The 17,895-nt window shown below is 40.4% G+C and overlaps 1 protein-coding gene across 3 annotated transcripts in view; it reads right to left on the bottom strand.

Moving 5' to 3' along the window:
* Positions 1-17,449, bottom strand: part of AGTPBP1 (ATP/GTP binding carboxypeptidase 1) — a 200,758-nt gene extending 183,309 nt beyond the window's left edge. For 2 of the 3 annotated variants that reach the window (XM_055272087.1, XM_055272089.1), the window contains exon 1: positions 17,192-17,449. In XM_055272087.1, the coding sequence (XP_055128062.1) occupies positions 17,192-17,382 (191 nt within the window). In that variant the 5' untranslated portion in view covers positions 17,383-17,449. The remainder of the gene's footprint in view (positions 1-17,191) is intronic. The other variant, XM_063636285.1, reaches the window with a different exon arrangement.
* Positions 17,450-17,895: the final 446 nt, after the last annotated feature.

Here is a 17,895-nt window from a genome sequence, read left to right as displayed (position 1 = left end):
GTGTAATGGAAAATTGGAGAGAAATTTTAATTCTGATGAAAAGGCCAGCCACAGTGGCTTACACCTGTAATTCCAGCATTTTGGGAGGCCAAGGTGGGAGGACTGCTTGAGCTCAGGAGTTCGAGACTAGCCTGCGCAATATAGGGAGACCCCATGTTTGCAAAAAATTAAAAAATTAGGTCAGGCGCAGTGGCTCACACTTGTATTCCTAGCACTTTGGGAGGCCAAGGCGGGCGAATCACCTGAAGTCAGGAGTTCGAGACCAGCCTGGCCAACATGGCGAAATCCCGTCTCTACTAAAAATACAAAAAAATATTAGCCAGGCGTGGTGGCACATGCCTGTAATCCCAGCTACTTGGGAGGCTGAGGCAGGAGAATCGCCTGAACCCAGGAGGCAGAGGTTGCAGTGAGCCGAGATCATGCTACTTGCACTCCAGCCTGAGAGTGCAAGACTCCGTCTCCAAAAAAAAAAAAAAAAAAATAGCCAGTGTGGTGGCATGCACCTATGGTCCCAGCTACATGGGAGGTTGAGGTAGAAGGATCGCTTGAGCCTGGAAGGTTGAGGCTACAGTGAGTCATGTTCACGCCACTGCACTCCAGCCTGAGTAACAGAACAAGACTCTGTCTCAAAAAAAAAAAAGAAAGAAAAATGTTTACATGTTGCAACTCAGTTACCCCCAATGCTTTGCTATTTGATGCAAGCTTTGCAAAACATGGACAAAATTGTAATGGAGTTATATCATGAAAATTTAGTTTTGTGGTTTTTCTCAATTAGTTTTTTGTTACGGTCTTAAGTCTTAACATCTGTGTTTTACAAATGCCCGATAATCCAATGCGGTAATTTCTGAGGATGAAGTGTAAGAATAGGGCCAAAGGAAAATTCCAGTAAGGTTGGTAAAGAACTGTATCTAGTGAGTCATTTCATCGCACTAATACATCAAGAGACACATGAAACAAGTCCCTCTTTACAATGCAAATAAGTATCAATCGATGTATACATGGGCTGTACTAAGTTTTCCTATACCATTTTGTGTCGTCTGTGGAAAACAACTTTACAAATACAGCAATGGTTCCAGCAAAATTCAAAAGACACTTAAATACAAATTACATTCATTTGACAAGTTAAGTGTCAAATATACTGGAATCTCAAAACAAACAGAATAAAGATTTTGTTTTAAAAAAAAAGTCAGTGAAAAGGCTGAGGCAGCAAGTTACACAGTAGTAGAATTTATTGCCCAGAAAAGGGAAAGTCACACAATTGGTGGTGAGAATCTACTGTAATTATAATAAAAAATGTAAAATTACACTGAGTAAAAGATCAGTAAAATGTTTATATAAGATACAGAAAGAGAAACTGAAAAAAGTTCTACAGTACATGTTGAACATGCCAAATCTGAAAATCTGAAATCCAAAGTGCTCCAAAATTCGGCCGGGTGTGGTGGCTCACGCCCGTAATCCTAGCACTCCAAGAGGATGAGGTGGTCAGCTCACCTGAGGTCAGGAGTTCGAAACCAGCCTGGCCAATATGGTGAAACCCCGTCTCTACCAAAAATACAAAAATCAGCCGGGCATGGTGGCACGTGCCTGTAATCCCAGCTACTCGGGAGACTGAGGCAGGAGAATCACTTGAACCCAGGAGATGGAGGCTGAAGTGAGCCGAGATTACACCACCGCACTCCAGCCTGGACAACAGAGCGGGACTTCATCTCAAAAAAATAAAAGCAAATCCCACTTCACAACACAGTGTTTTCTTCACAGAGAGATGCTGGTGTCAAAAGCCCTAGGAAAGGAAATTTTTAAAGTTCTAACTGAAGCTCCAAAAAAGTATTAACTGTTATATAAAAACCTGTTCATTCAAAAATGTTTAAAGAACTGTGTAAAAACATGGACGAAGAGGACATAAATCTACTACATACAGAAATACAGTGGCTTAGCAGAAGAATTTTCAACAGGTATCTAAGCTGAAAGATGAATTCCAGGAGTACTTTCACAAACACAGCAGACCAGATTTTGCCAAGTATTTTGAGAATGAAGAATGGCCCAATCTACAAACATTTGTTATCACATGAAGTAACTGAACAACTCTTCCAGGCCTTAGAGAAAATATTTTTAAGGCCAGTTGTGGCGGTTCACACTTGTAATCCCAAGTGCTTTGGGGAGACCAAGGCAAGAGGATCACTTGAGGCCAGGAGTTCTGGACCAGCCTGGGTAACATAGTGATACCTCCATCTCTACAAAAAATAAAAAAATAAAAAAAATTAGCTGGGCATGGTGGCATATGGCTGTAATCCCAGCTGCTAGGGAGGCTGAAGCAAGAGGAATCCCTGAGTCCAGGAGTTCAAGGTTGCAGTGAGCTATGACTGCATCACTATACTCAAGCAAGATCGTGTCTCAAAATATATATTTATATACACACACACACACACACACACATACACACACACACACACACATATATATATATTTGCTTCAAGTGACAAGATTCTTGGGAAAAAAATCCTGTGATCAAAAAAAGGCAATCTTAAAATGTTTCCATTGTTTCTTGGGCTTGTGAGTAAAAATGTTTATCTGCAAATCTCAAGTCTTGCTGATATAGGAGAAAAGTATTAAAAAGGAAAAGTAAATAGTATTTCCCTTTCCTTCCTCAAACAAGTGTAAGACTGAGGAAGGAACCCTTTCTCTGAATCTTGTGCTCAGGCTGAGAACCTAACTTTGAGGAGGAGGAATTTTACTCTTCCTCCTCATTGATTATACACTCAAGATGAGATTTATGCTCCTGATTATACACTCGAGATGAGATTTACTGATCTGCCCCTAAAAAAGTTATGGATTTCCCTGAATCAGTAATGTCCTGCCAATCATAGGAAAGTAATGAACATTTAGCTGCAAGTTTTCAACTTAAGTTTTTTCTTATTTAACAAGCACCTACATCAAAGAGGAACTGTCTCATGTCAGATAAAAATGAAAACTGTGAATGCTCATTTCAAATTAAACAAAAATAGGTTTCATGTGAACAAGATAAACTTCATTCTTTTAGTTTTAAAAGGCAATTTTATTATATATGTTAAAGCCTATAAAAGATGAAAAAAATCAAAACACATAAAAATATTTTGTTAACTTGTGGACCTATATTTCAGCTTCACCGTGCCAATCAGAAAAGAAAAAAAGTTGGCTTATTTCAAAATCTTACATAAATTATGACTTGGACTATATTTTTATTAGTATTACTTTGGCTTATGGTTTTTAATAGCTTTGCTATCTGATATTGTCAATAATTTTCATAGTGTATTAGGTGAAAAAGTGATCAGTTATTGCTATCACTTTTAATGTTAATTGTACTTTTAATTAAAAGTAATGGAAGGCCGGGCACGGTGGCTCATGCTTGTAATCCCAGCACTTTGGGAGGCCGAGGCGGGCCGATCACGAGGTCAGGAGATCGAGACCATAATGAAACCCCATCTCTACTAAAAATACAAAAAATTAGCTGGGCGTGGTGGCAGGCAGCTACTCGGAGAGGCTGAGGCAGGAGAATGGCGTGAACCTGGGAGGCGGAGCTTGCAGTGAGCCGAGATTGCGCCACTGCACTCCAGCCTGGGCGACAGAGCGAGACTCCGTCTCCAAAAAAAAAAAAGTAATGGCAAAAACTGTGATTACTTTCACACCAACCTAAATAAATAACATTAATTAAAATCAGCTAGTAGTAGCATAAAGACAGATATACAGACCAATGGAATGAAAGTCCAGAAATAAACTCATATATCTATGGCCAATCGATCTTTGACATGTGTGTCAAGTCCATTCAATTGGAAAAAATAGTCTCTTCAACAAATGGTGCTGGAACAACTTGATATCCACATGCCAAAGAATGAAGCTGGACCCCTATGTCACATCACATACAAAAATTTACTCAAAAGGGATCAGCAACCTAAATATAAATTAAAACTCTTAGAGGATCACATGGGGGTAAATCTGCATGCCTTGGATTTGGCAATGAGTTCTTAGTTATGACAACAAAGCCATGAACAACAATAAAAAATAAACTGGACTTCATCAAAACTAAAAAATTTTGTATTATCAAAGGACATTATCATAAAATGGGGAAAAAAACAAGTGTTAGGATGTAAAGAAACTGGAACCTAGGTATGTTGCTGGTGGGTGTGTAAAATAATACAACCACTGTGAAAAAAACGGTTTGATAGTTCCTCAAAAAGCTAAACATAGAATTACCATATGACCCAGCAATTCCACTCTTAGGTATACCCAAAAGAACTAAACACAAGGACTCGAACAGATACTTTATGCCAATGTTCATTGCAGCATTACTCACAACAGTCAGAAGATGAAAACCACCCAAGTGCCCACCAACAGATGAATGAACAATACACGGTAGAAACATACAATGGAATACTATTCAGCCATAAAAAGCAATGAAGTTCAATATATGCTACAACATAAATGAACCTTGAAAACATTATACTAACTGAATTAAAGACCTAAATGTAAGACCTAAACCATAAAACTCTTAGAAGAAAACATAGTGAACAAGTTGCTCAACACTGGTCTTAGCAATTTTTTGCATAGGATCTAAAGTATAGGCAACAAAAACAAAAACAGATGGGACTATGTCAAACTAAAAAGTTCTGCACACCAAAGGAAGTAACAAATGAAAGACAGCCTATAGGTTCGGAGAAAATAATGTGCCAGCCATACATCTAGATATAAAGCATATCTCAAGATACAAGGGGTTAATATCTTAAATATATAAGAAACACTCACAACTCAATAGCAAAAAAAAAAGAACAACCCAATTAAAAAATCAACAAAAGACCTGAATACTCTTCCAAAGAAGATACTAAAATAGCCAACGGGTATATAAAAAGTTGCTCCACATCACTTATCAGAGAAATGGAATTCAAGACCACAATGAAATATCATCACCTCACACCTTTTAGGATGGCTATTATCAAAAAGACAAGATACCTAAAAGTTATTTCACAGTTCCTCCAGGGTATAAAGATTTAGAAAAGTTGGGGCAGTCACTAGCAGGCAGCTGGTGCACATCAGAACAGGCCCAACATGGTTCTACAGCTAGTAATGATAGTCCGAGGTTCCTGATCACCAGAGCCTCCTGACCTCAACTGTTTCCAGATTCTGAAACAGCAGTGTGGTTCCAGAAATGAAGCTCTAGAAGCAATTTCACAATTAGACTGGAGGTTTCCTAATCATAAAAGAGGTAACTCTCTTGGTTTCCCAGTTCTGTGCTAAGATGTAAGAGTTGTTCCTTAAAGCTCAACCTACTGTCTCTTCAGATCTCCCAACTTAATTCCTCCTAAGTAAGCCACTTAATGCCTGTGCCAGATATTGATTTATTGCCCCTCATCTCCCAATTCGCCCTTTTTGTCTGCTCTGTGAAAATGAATTTGTGCCCTTTAAATATTTTTTTATCTGTCAGCTGACATGACATTAAGCTTTGTCAGTAGAGGGCACTGGAAAGGCATTGCAAGGGAAAAGAATTGTGCTTCCTAGTTCCAGGGCATTCACTTGGCTCCAGTAGGCAAGGCTTTTCCAGTGCCCTACTCCTTCAACAAGGATGGTTCTTCTACCACCAGGCTCCTCAGTATGTGCTGCTTTTCCAACAAGAGCCTAGGTAGTTTTGTAGTAGAGGTCTCTGATGAGATACCTCTTCATAAACAGCATTCCCTGGTACCCCAAGGGGTATATTTCCAGCAAATTCCACTAGTGCTGTACCATAGCTTGAACTTGCCCTTTGACATAGCCTTGACCGTGCCCTTTCCAATAAGGTCTAAGTTCATCTGGAAGATGGAAATGCACTCTATCTTAGTCCTGGGATAGTCACTGTTCCTTCTATCTGCTATTCCTATATTCTTTAGCATTATCTTTACTTCTCACTGGTAAATCTCTTATTACTCCAATCCCCTGTTATAGTCAATAATTCCTTATATTATTCTTTCCCTGTTAAATTACTATGTGGTTTCTATCTCCTGATTGAACCCATACTGATACATTCCAACAATTCTTTAAACTATTTAGCAGCCTATGGTAAACCCTCTCTTTGCTTAAGGGAGAGTGGTTCTTTCTCTACAAGTGTACTTTACTGTTTTATTTTTAAATGAAGGATTTGGGCTGTGGAGTGGGAGGGGAATAGTACAACACCCTCAGAAATGAAATGAAGTTGTGACATCAACTTTTTAAAATTAGGAAGTGATACTAATCATGCATAGCCAGAGTCAAGAACCATTCCTAGGTCAGCCTATTCAATACTTTAATTGGAACATTAACTTCATCTTAGTACTATCACTCCTGTTATGCCTAACTGCTATTTTGAAACTTAGCCTACAATAAGATACCACTTCACAACTAATAGAATGGCTAAACTTTAAAAAGACAGATAATAACAAGTGTTAGCAAGGATGTAGGAAACTGGAACTCTCACACATTGCTGACAGGAATGTACAATGGTGCAATTACTTTGGAAGTAGTTTGGCAGGGTTTTTTTTTGGGAGAGGGAGGTGTTTCGGGTTTTTTGTGTGCGTTTGTTTGTTTTTGAGACAGGGTCTTGCTCTGTCACCCAGGCTACAGTACAGTGGCACAAACAAGGCTCACTGCAGCCTTAACCTCCTGGGCTCAAGTAATTCTTCTGCCTCAGCTGGGACCACAGGTGCACACCACCAGCCACCTAATTGTTTTTTTTCATTCTTTGTAGAGACAGGGTCTTGTCATATTGCCCAGGCTGGTCTCAAATTCATGAGCTCAAGCAATCCTTCCACCTCGGCCTCCCAAAGTACTGAGATTACAGGCATGAGCCACTAAGCCCAGCCCAATGATTATGTTATATTTTAGTCCAATCTTCAAACAGGAAAATTGATTTCACCTATTTTATTGTCATTAATTTTATCAAAAAGTATGGGTAAGAGTAAACCTACAAAAAGCTTATATATCTTCCCTGATCATGCATTCTTATCAAAACCAAACAAATCTGTAAGGTTCACACACTACTCCATAAAAAATGTTCAGATACTTATGAAAAGTCTAATTAGTTTTGCTTTGTGACATTTCCATTTTACTATCAATAAATGAGGTAGGTTTGAAGAGCAGAATCTCATTACCCTTCAACTATTAAATGATTTGTTTAAAATAACTCTTCCTCCAACTCAGATTTCACTATTTTCAGACTTAAACAAAGCCAAAATTTCTAAGTCTATACAGATGATAAATGAGATTTAAAATCTTACCTTGAAACACACATTTTTCTCTGCCTCTAACCTATGACTATGACCCTTTTTTGTTTGTTTGTTTGTTTGTTTGTTTTTTGAGACAGTCTTGCTCTGGAGTCTTGCCCTGTTGCCCAGGCTGGAGTGCAGTGGCGTGATCTCGGCTCACTGCAAGCTCCACCTCCTGGGTTCCCGCCTCAGCTTCCCAAGTAGCTGGGACTACAGGCGCTCGCCACCACGCTCGGCTAATTTTTTGTATTTTTAGTAGAGATGAGGTTTTACCGTGTTAGCCAGGATGGGACTATGACTCATTTTTATAAAGAAACCACTGTAACCCAAAGTCAGCTCCAGCTAATATCCCAATATAAATCAAAATATACAAAATATGAGGAATAAAAACAGCTAATATGGCATATAAAAAACAAAGAACAGAAATAAGTAAATAAAGTAATTTACTTTAGGAAGTAATTACTTTAAATGTAAAGGGATTAAATTTGCCGATCAAAACACAAAGATTGGCAGAATAGATTTTTTTAAATGATCCAACTGTATGTTGTCTGCAGGAGACTTACTTTAGATCCCATTGCACAAATACATGGAACGTGAAAGAATGGAAGAAGATATTCCATGCAAATAGTAACCAAAAGAGAGCAGGAAGGGCTATACTAGTGTCAGACAAAACAGACTCTGAATCAAATAAGTTTACAAGAGAAAAAGTATATTATATATTAATAAAAAGTTCAATAGAGCAAGAAGATAAAACAAGTATAAACATTTACACACCAACAAAATATATGAAGTAGTTACAGATCATCAAAATGAGGCAAAAATTAACATAATTAAGGGGAGAAATACTTCTATAATAAAAGGTGGAGACTTAATACACCATTCTCAATAAGGAAAAGAACAACCAGAAAGAAGTGAAGAGAGAGATGATCTGAACAACACAATGAATCAACTAGATATAACATATATTTAGAACAAGGTACTCAACAACAGAATATAAATTCCTCTCAAGTGCACATAGAACATTCTCCAAAACAGGCCACATATTAGGATACAAATTAAGTCTCAATTGATTTTAAAAGATATTTATCACACAAAGTGTGCTCTCCAACCTCACAACAGGATTAAGTTAGAAATCAATCTGAGAAAGAAAACTGGAAAATACACAAATTTATGGAAATTAAACAACATACTCTTAACCAATGAATCAAAGAAGAAATCACTGGGTTAACCGGAAAACAGAGACAAATGAAAGCAAAGACATGACATACCAAAACTTACAGGATATAGCAAAAGCAGTGCTGAGGAGAAAATCTATAGACATAAACACATTAAAAAGTAAGACAGCTCTCAAAACAACCTATCTTTATAACTAAGGAACTACAAAAAGAAGAACTAAACCCAAAGTGAGCAGAAGGAAGAAAATAAAAAAGACCAGGGCAGAAATAATTGAAATAGAGACTAGAAAAACAATAAAGAAAATCAACAGGCCGGGCGCGGTGGCTCACGCTTGTAATCCCAGCACTTTGGGAGGCCGAGGCGGGCAGATCACAAGGTCAGGAGATCGAGACCACGCTGAAACCCTGTCTCTACTAAAAATACAAAAAAAAAAATTAGCTGGGCGTGGTGGCGGGCGCCTGTAGTCCCATCTACTCGGAGAGGCTGAGGCAGGAGAATGGCGTGAACCCGGGAGGCAGAGCTTGCAGTGAGCCGAGATTGCACCACTGCACCCCAGCCTGGGCGACAGAGCGAGACTCCGTCTCAAAAAAAAAAAAGAAAATCAACAAAACCAAAAGTTGGTGCTTTGAAAAGATTAACAAAACTGACAAACCTTTAGCAAGATTTAAAAGAGAGAGGACTCAAATTACTAAAATCAGAAATGAAAGGGGAGACGTTCATGACCAATTCTACAAAACCAAAAAGGATTATAACGGAGTACTGTGAAAAACAGTACACCAACAAACTGGATAACCTAGATGAGATAAATTCCTAGAAACACAAAACCTACCAAGCCTGAACCACAAAGAAATAGAAAATCTAAATAGACCCATAACTACTGAGGAGATGTAATCAGTAATTAAAAACCTCCTTACAGGCTGGGCATTGTGGCTCACGCCTGTAATCCCAGCACTTTGGGAGGCCAAGGTGGGTGGATCACAAGGTCAAGAGATCGAGACCAGCCTGGCCAACATGGTGAAACCCTGTCTCTACTAAAAATACAAAAATTAGCTGGGCGTGGTGGTGTGCGCCTGTAGTCCCACCTACTCAGGAGGCTGAAGCAGAAGAATTGCTTGAACCCAGGAGGCAGAGGTTGCAGTGAGCCAGGATCACACCACTGCACTCCAGCCTGGCAACAAAGACAGACTCTGTCTGAAACAAACAAAAAAACCTCCTTACAAAGCAAAGCCCTGAATCTGATGGCTTCACTGGTAAATTCTACAAAACATTTAAAAAAAAAAAAAAAAAAAAAAAAAAAAAACAGTTCTTTTCAAACTCTTCCAGAAAAGTGAAGAAGGAACACTTCCTACCTCATTCTATAAGGCCAGTACTGCCCTGATACCAAAGTCAGACAGATGCTACAAGAAAATGACAGACCTATATTCTTTATGACCATTAATGCAAAACTTAACAAAATACTAGGAAACCAAATACAGCAACATGAAGGCAAATCAAAACTACAAGATATCACTTCGTAGCCATTAGGATGGCTGCTACCAAAAACAAAACAAAAACAGAAAATAGTAAGTGTTGATGTGCATAGATTAGAATCTTTGTGCACTATTGATAGGAATATAAAATGGCGCAGCCACTACGGAAAACAGTATGAAGGTTCCTTGAAAAATTAAAAACAGAATTACCATACAATCTGGCAATTCCACTTCCAGGTATATACTCAAAAGAATTAAAAACAAGGTCTTCCTTGGGAGGCCAAGACAAGTGGATCACGAAGTCAGGAGACAGGGACCATCCTGGCTAACACGGTGGAACCCCGTCTCTACTAAAAATACAAAAAAAAATTAGCCAGGCATGGTGGCACACACCTGTAGTCCCAGCTACTTGGGAGGCTGAGGCAGGAGAATCACTTGAACCCAGAGGCGAAGGTTGCAGTGAGCCAAGATCGCGCCACTGCCCTCCAGCCTGGGCAACACAGCAAGACTCCATCTAAAAAAAATTTAAAAATACATAAATAAATAAATAAATAAAAAGCAAGGTCTTGAAGAGATGTTTACATACCTAGATTCAAAGCAGCATTATTCACAAGCAACTCAAGTGTCCATTCATCAAGGGATGAATGCATAAACAAAATCTGGTATATACATACACTAGATTATCCAGCCTTAAAAAGAAGTCCTGACACATGGTACAACATGAACGAACCTTGAAGACATTGTGCTAAATGAAATAAGCCAGTCATAAAAAGATAAATGCTGTATGATTGATTCCACTCATGTGACCTACTCAGAGTTGTCAAATTCATAGCAACAGAAAATAGAACAGTGCCTGCCAGGGAATGGACTATGGGGGAGGGGGAGAGTAATTGTTTAATATATACAGAGTTTCAATTTGAGAAGATAAAAAAAGTTCCGTAGATGTATGGTGGTGACGGCCGCACAACAATGTGAATATACTTGATGCCACTAAACTACACACTTAAAAGTGATTTAAATGGTAAATTTTATGTTATATATGTTTTACCACCATGTTTTAAAATAAATATTTTTTTAAAGATCAAAATATGAACCTTGTGTTAAAAACTGGGAAAAAAGTTGTTTCAAATATAAATACAAGTTAAAATTAATGACATTAAATTAAAAGGTGAGAGATTAGTTTTCACCGTGCACCAAAAAGGAGTCTAGAAAGTGTGTTGACCATAAATTAATAAACCTAAAGAGTTCTTGTTAAGATACTATTTTTTAATTCATTAAACTCTATTACATGTAGGCAGTGTTCAGATTTTTATTAACATTATCCGACCATAAATCCCTCTGGCTGACTTTATTATTGTTTTTAATCCCTATATAACCAATGTCCTTATAATCTTCATAATTTTAAATCATTTTCCCCTTAAGGAAAAATGTGAGGCAAAGACAGCAAGTGCCTGGCATTTCTCCATAGGGCAGCTCATTCTCAGCATGAATTAAGTGAGAAATAAGCAGAGATTAAGAAGGGAAACCAGGTCGCTTTTTTTTAAGCTTATGAGTTAGATATTAGTGGAGCTTTTCACGTTGTGCCTTCACTGTTTAATATTTACATTCCCAAAACGTTAAATTTGAACATTTATACAGAAATGTACTACCAGGTCTGATTTTTGTTTTTAGATGGTATTCAGATTACTAATACTATAATCCCATTGTATCAGCACCTGACTAAAACCATTAAGAAACTTTCTGTGAATAACCTTTACTGTACTTAATTTTGTATGTTAAAATATTTTTCTTTAAATTTTTTTAATCGGCACATAATAATCATATGTATTTATGAGGTACACAGTGATCTTTTGATACATGTAATGTATACCAATCAGGTCAGGGTAATTAGAAAATCCATCGTCTCAAACATTTATCATTTCTTTGTGTTCAGAGCATTTGATATCCTCCTGGCTATTCGAAAGTATATATTATCAATTACAGTCATCCTATAGTGCTAGAGAACACTGTAGAGCTTATTCCTACTATCTAGCTATAATACTTTTTTTTAATAAGGACTTTACCAGGTCCCAAAGCCTAAAACAAAAACAAACCAGAGACTGTCACTACCACTTCACTTCTTAATCAAAGGTTTGTGAGAAATCCTCTTTAAGATTTAAATCCAGAAGTTCTAAAAGCATGGTGCATGGGCCCCTGGGGTCCTGACACTCTTTTAGGGGACCCACAGATCAAAACTATTTGTATAATACTAGAATTTAAAATCTTAAAGTTACTGGCATCTTGGACTGAATTAAAGTCACCATCAACCACCAACAATTATAAAACAAGAAAAAGCCAGCCGTGGCTCACGCCTGTAATCCCAGTACTTTGGGAGGTGAACGCAGACGGATCACAAGGTCAAGAGATCAAGACCATTCTGGCTAACGCGGTGAAACCCCATCTCTACTAAAACTTCAAAAAATTAGCCAGGCGTGGTGGTAGGCACCTGTAGTCCCAGCTACTCGGGAGGCTGAGGCAGGAGAATGGCGTTAACTCAGGAGGCGGAGCTTGCAGTGAGCTGAGATTGCACCACTGCACTCCAGCCTGGGCGACACAGCAAGACTCCATCTCAAAAAATAAAAATAAAAAGACAAGAAAAAGCCAATATCACTTAAGAATGTCCTTGAAACAGTAAAAATTATTAATTTTTATACACCTTTTTATGTGACAAAATGGGAACTTTGCATGGACCATTTCTGCTACATACTAAATTACAATAGTTGACGGCTGTCTCAAAGTAAAGTGCTTCTGTAACTGAACTGACAGCTTGCACTAGCCTCTTTTTTAATGAAAGTGACTGAAAGAATGATTGACAGACTATGGTTATTCAAATTGGAATATTTTGGCAGAGGTTTTCTCAGAAATGAATAAACTGAGCTTGCTTGTCACTTTAAGTAAACAAGTCACATTTGTTGTCAATGATAAAATTTGAGCTTTCAAGCAAAACTCTGAATTCTGGAAAACTCATATCCACCATTGTCATGTCAAGACCTAAACAGCTTCCCAATAATTTGTCTCTAACAAAATGGGTGGTGATATTAACAACCATAACTTTATTTAATATTGCATGATGAAAGATGTCAACATTTGGAAGATCTGCATAACACTGAACCAATATTTACAAATGACCAAGGAATAATGTTACAATCTCAGGAATGAGTATAAGATCCATTCAAAGTTCAAATCAATGGGCTTTACTAGAGCATGGAAAAATCCGCTTACATGATTTCTCACTGCATCTAACCTTTAAGAAATTGCCACTTACCGAGTTTTGATATAATACCAAACAAGAATATCCACAATTATCTGAAAAGGCTATTAAAATGCTCCCTCCCCTGGCCTCCGCACCCTGTTTAGCCATTAACTGTGGGAGACTGAATTTTCTCCATATATACTTCAACCCAAAGAACATACTGCAATAGACTGGATGCAGGAGCAGATATGATAATCCAGCTGTTTCCATTAAACCAGACAGATTTACAAAAAAAGTAAAACAATGCCACTTTTCTCAGTACCTTATTTTTTGTTTTAAAAAAAGTTGTTTTCATTAAAAATATGGTATTTATATTAACATGTAAAGAGTTTATAATTGTCATTTTAAGTGAACTGACAAAACAATTTATATTTCCCTTTTCATTTACAATACAGTAAATATAGATAAATTCACAAAAGCTTTTTGGGGATCCTCAACAACTTTTAACAATGTAAAAGGGCCCTGAGACCAAAAGTTTGAAAGCATTTAGAGTTTTAATATTAGATCCCTGCAAACCAAGAACAAGTATGTGAAATCATACTGGAGGGAAAAAAAAAAAGTTCCTAGGAAAATTATATGAAACCTGAAAATGAACACAATGTCAAATCAAAACTGACCTCACTCTATATAATATCAATAAAAAAGAAAATGCTTAGATAAAAAAGAATGCTTAGATAAAACTGATTTTGTGTGCCCTAGAAACAACATACAATATTCTGATCAAACAAACACGTACATACCTACCAATATTTTGACGGATATTTTTGATAGCGGCACATTATAGTCAAAGAAACACCCAATCACAAACTCAAAAACAGATGATTAAAAGATTAAAATAGCAGCCATCACCAACAGGAGGGAGACAATCCAAGGTTCTGTCAGAAGGGACAAATAGAGATATATCAGCAGCTCTCCAGTAGCATCCCAGGGCACCCAGCTCAGGGTCTAGCTGTTCTATTTAAAACTGACTTACTGTTTCCAAGGCAGGAGGCAGGACGGTGAGACTAAGCTCTCATTTAACCCCAAAGGAGCAAATGGGTCATAGTGGAATTAATCTGCAGTAATACTGCTCCATCCACCAAAAGTCTTTTCCGCTTACTAGATCCCTTTGAAGACTGAGGAAGAGCAACGGTAATAATAGCAACATTTACTGGGCACTTACTAAATGCCAGGCACTGTGGGCTAAGCACTTCACATGTATTAATCACTTAATATTTGAGAATATCTTGAGTATATACTAGTATTATGTCATTTTTGGAGCTGAGAAAATTAAAGTACAAAAAGGACAAATAACTTGCCTTAAAAAAATAAAAATAAAAATAACTTGCCTAAAGCAAAGCCAGGACCCAAACCAAGCCATCTGGCTCTGAGGCCCAACCCCTTAGTCACTACACTATAGTACACAGGCACAGTAATCAACAATAACATCTGAAGTTTAAAATTCAGTGCCCACCCTACAAAATTTATGTTGTTTATACTGAAACCCATTGCCTAAGGAAAGCTCCCATCTTGCAGATGGCCCTCTGACAGGTGCATCCATTGCTGTTCACACACTGTTCAACTTTCAGATAGTGGGGGACTTCAAGCAAGAAAAGCAGGTTTGGGAAGATGAATACTTTGGATGAGGTTTAAAAAAATTCAGGCCAGGCCGGGCGTGGTGGCGGACGCCTGTAATCCCAGCACTTTGGGAGGCCGAGGTGGGGGGATCACCTGAGGTCAGGAGTTCAAGACGAGCTTGGGTAACATGGTGAAACCCCATTTCTACTAAAAATACAAAAAAATTAGCCGGGCGTGGTGGTGTGCTCCTGTAATCCCAGCTACTCGGGAGGCTGAGGCAGGAGAATCGCTTGAACCCGGGAGGCAGAGGTTGTAGTGAGCCAAGATCGCGCCACTGCTCTCCAGCCTGCGCAACAAGAGCGAAACTCCGTCTCAAAAAAAAAAAAAAAAAAAAAATTCAGGCCAGGCGCGGTGGCTCACACCTGTAATCCCTGCACTTTAGGAGGCTGAGGCTGGTGGATCACCTGAGGTTGGGAGTTCGAGACCAGCCTGGACAACATGGTGAAACCCCGTCTCTACTAAAAACACAAAAATTAGCTGGGCATGGTGGCGTGCGCCTATACTCAAAAAGCTGAGGTAGGAGAATCGCTTGAACCCGGTAGGGGCAGGTTGCAGTGAACCGAGATTGCACCACTGGCACTCCAGCCTGGGCGACAGAGTGAGACTCAGTCTCAAAAAAAAAAAAAAAAAAAAAAAAAAAAAGTAGAATACAAATTACAAAATTTCATAACTCTTGGACCTCTTTTCCTTCTGCTAATGGAAGTAAAACCATTATTATATAGCAGCCTAGCCCGACTTTTCTAAAGAGAACAATGCCTCAATTCGGAAGAGCTTTATAAAAATTGCTTCTATGAAAGTTTAATTAATAGATTTAAATGCTTTGCAATGTTGGCCAAATACGAGGGTAGTTTCAAGCCTATCCACTTCATTTCCGAGTTCAGAGTGAGTCTGCAGTTGTAATTATGTGATGAATCAATTCAAGGCAGAGTTTTGTGATCAATAAAAATGAACCTATAACTTCACCATAGAATTTAACTTAAGAGAAGTGGAATGGGAAAATGAACAAATCATATTAGAATTCTGCCTGCAGGATGAGAAAGAGTGGGTAAGGCACGACTTATTATCTCTCTAAGTAGGAAATACTTACAGATCTTTCAGAGTTTTGTTTGGTTTTGACATTTGGCACGCTTTAAAATAAGCACCATTTAAAGTTCCTTAAATAAATCATTTCTTTTTTGGCCTACTGAACTAAAAACATTCCACAATACAATTACAAAAATAACTTTCTGGTTTTCTCAGACAACCAGTTTATAAGAATAATTCAGAGGTTCACAAAGGATAATTTGATTTACATAAAGCTTAAAAAACGGACATAAAAGGTAAGTGAAAATGACTGATTAAGAAGACTGTTAAGGTCCTTTCTAACTACAAATTGTCATGCATTGTAATTAAACACAACTACAATTTTAAACACCTGAAGGAAAAACCCACATAGAATTAATACTGCCAAAGAAAATTTCCGCTACCTTCAGGCACTTGAGTAAGCTATGTTAAAACGGGAAATGGGCTTTAAATTATCAACATTCACATCGATTACACTATGATGCATGAAAACTCCATTCTACAATGAGTAAACGCCCAAGAAAGGAACCCAACCAACTCCAATTGCCCTGGTGCTCATGAGAGGTTCATACGGCACAAGGGTAAAACAACGGTAGAGTCGAGCAAGCCTTTGGGTTACAAGAGTCCTTGAACACTTGCAATTGAGAACTCGCAATTCAGGAAGGAAGACACTAAGAAAACTCTGCACTGTCATCCAGGGTGATCTGATTCAGGTTCAAACCAAACGCTCAAGGCGACAAGTTGTAAACAGAAGACACACTTCAGCTCAAACCACCCAGCGAGAGGAAGCAAACCTGCCCATCGCCGATGTCACAGCAAATCCCACCTTGCTGGCGCTCAGCCGGGAACACTAGGATTCCCCAAGCACAGGGGCCAGCAACTCGGCGGCCGGCTACCACTGGGGCGGGGGGGCGCGGGGGCGCGGGCTGGGCGCGCCCGCCCCCGGCCCAGCAGCCCCTCGGTTGGACTCCCCGAGGCGCCGCGAGCTCAGGCCCGAGAGAAAGGGTAGAGCAGAAGGGGCGGCCTCCGCCCAGAGACCGCGCCCGATACCCTCCCGCAAAGACTGGGACGGGGATCCACCGAGGGTCCGGGGACTGGGGAAGGCGTATTCCAGACCTAGCCAAAGCCCCAGCCTGTCAAGGCTTTCCCTCAAGACCGAGTGCGTTCCCCTCACGCCCCGTGAAAGACATGCGTTACACAACCCGTCAGGTAAGGGGCGCAGGGATCCGGGGTCGCCCCTCCTACCCCCGGGCGCCGCCGCCCGCATCTCCCGCGGCCCGGGGAGAGCAGAGGGACGGCCGGCCGGGACGCGCGGACGGCAGCGGGGCGCTCACCGGCTCAGGATGGGGCGCTGGCGGGGACCGCGCAGAGCCGCAGCACCCGGCTCGGCACCTGGATCACGGCGGATCCCTTGCCGCCCGCCGCCTAGTGTTTTCATACAAACCCCGGTCATAGGCGAGGCGGAGGCGGCGGCGGCAGCGGCAGCTGCGGCGGCGGCGCTGGAGGCGGCGGAACCCGTCCGCATCCCGGGCAACGTCAGCGCGGCGCCCCGCCCACCGCACGCCCTGCCAGCCGGCTCCCAGCACGCGCAGGGAGTGGGGGAGGGGTGTGCGAGGCTGCGAAAGGGGCGGGGCGGAGCGCACGCCCTCTTCCCGCCGCGTCCCTTGTTACCTCCGTGCGCGCTCCGCCCCGCCCCTCTGCGCGCCCGACGGGAGGGAGCGCGCGCGTGGTGCCAGAGCGCGCACGGGAGCGGGAATTAGGGGCGGGTGTTCCGCGCGCTGCCGGCCTCTTGTGCCCAGCAGCCCCAGCCACCGCCCCACCGTACCGAACTGCGAGCGACTCCCCACGTTCTTCAAGTCACCTTTCTGTACACTCCCAACGAGGGCCCAAGCCTTTTCCCGGAACTAAGCCCGCGCCCACCCCCTCCCCCGCCATCAATCAGTCACTCTCTTAGGAAGGATACTTAAAGCTCCCCACGTGATCCCGGGTTCGCATCAAACACTGGGGACTGCGGTAAAGCTTAGACCTTTCCTGACCT

This window comes from Symphalangus syndactylus, chromosome 3, assembly GCF_028878055.3.
Source record: "Symphalangus syndactylus isolate Jambi chromosome 3, NHGRI_mSymSyn1-v2.1_pri, whole genome shotgun sequence".
NCBI classification, from domain to species: Eukaryota; Metazoa; Chordata; class Mammalia; order Primates; family Hylobatidae; genus Symphalangus; species Symphalangus syndactylus.
This window is presented reverse-complemented; position numbering and strand designations above follow the sequence as displayed.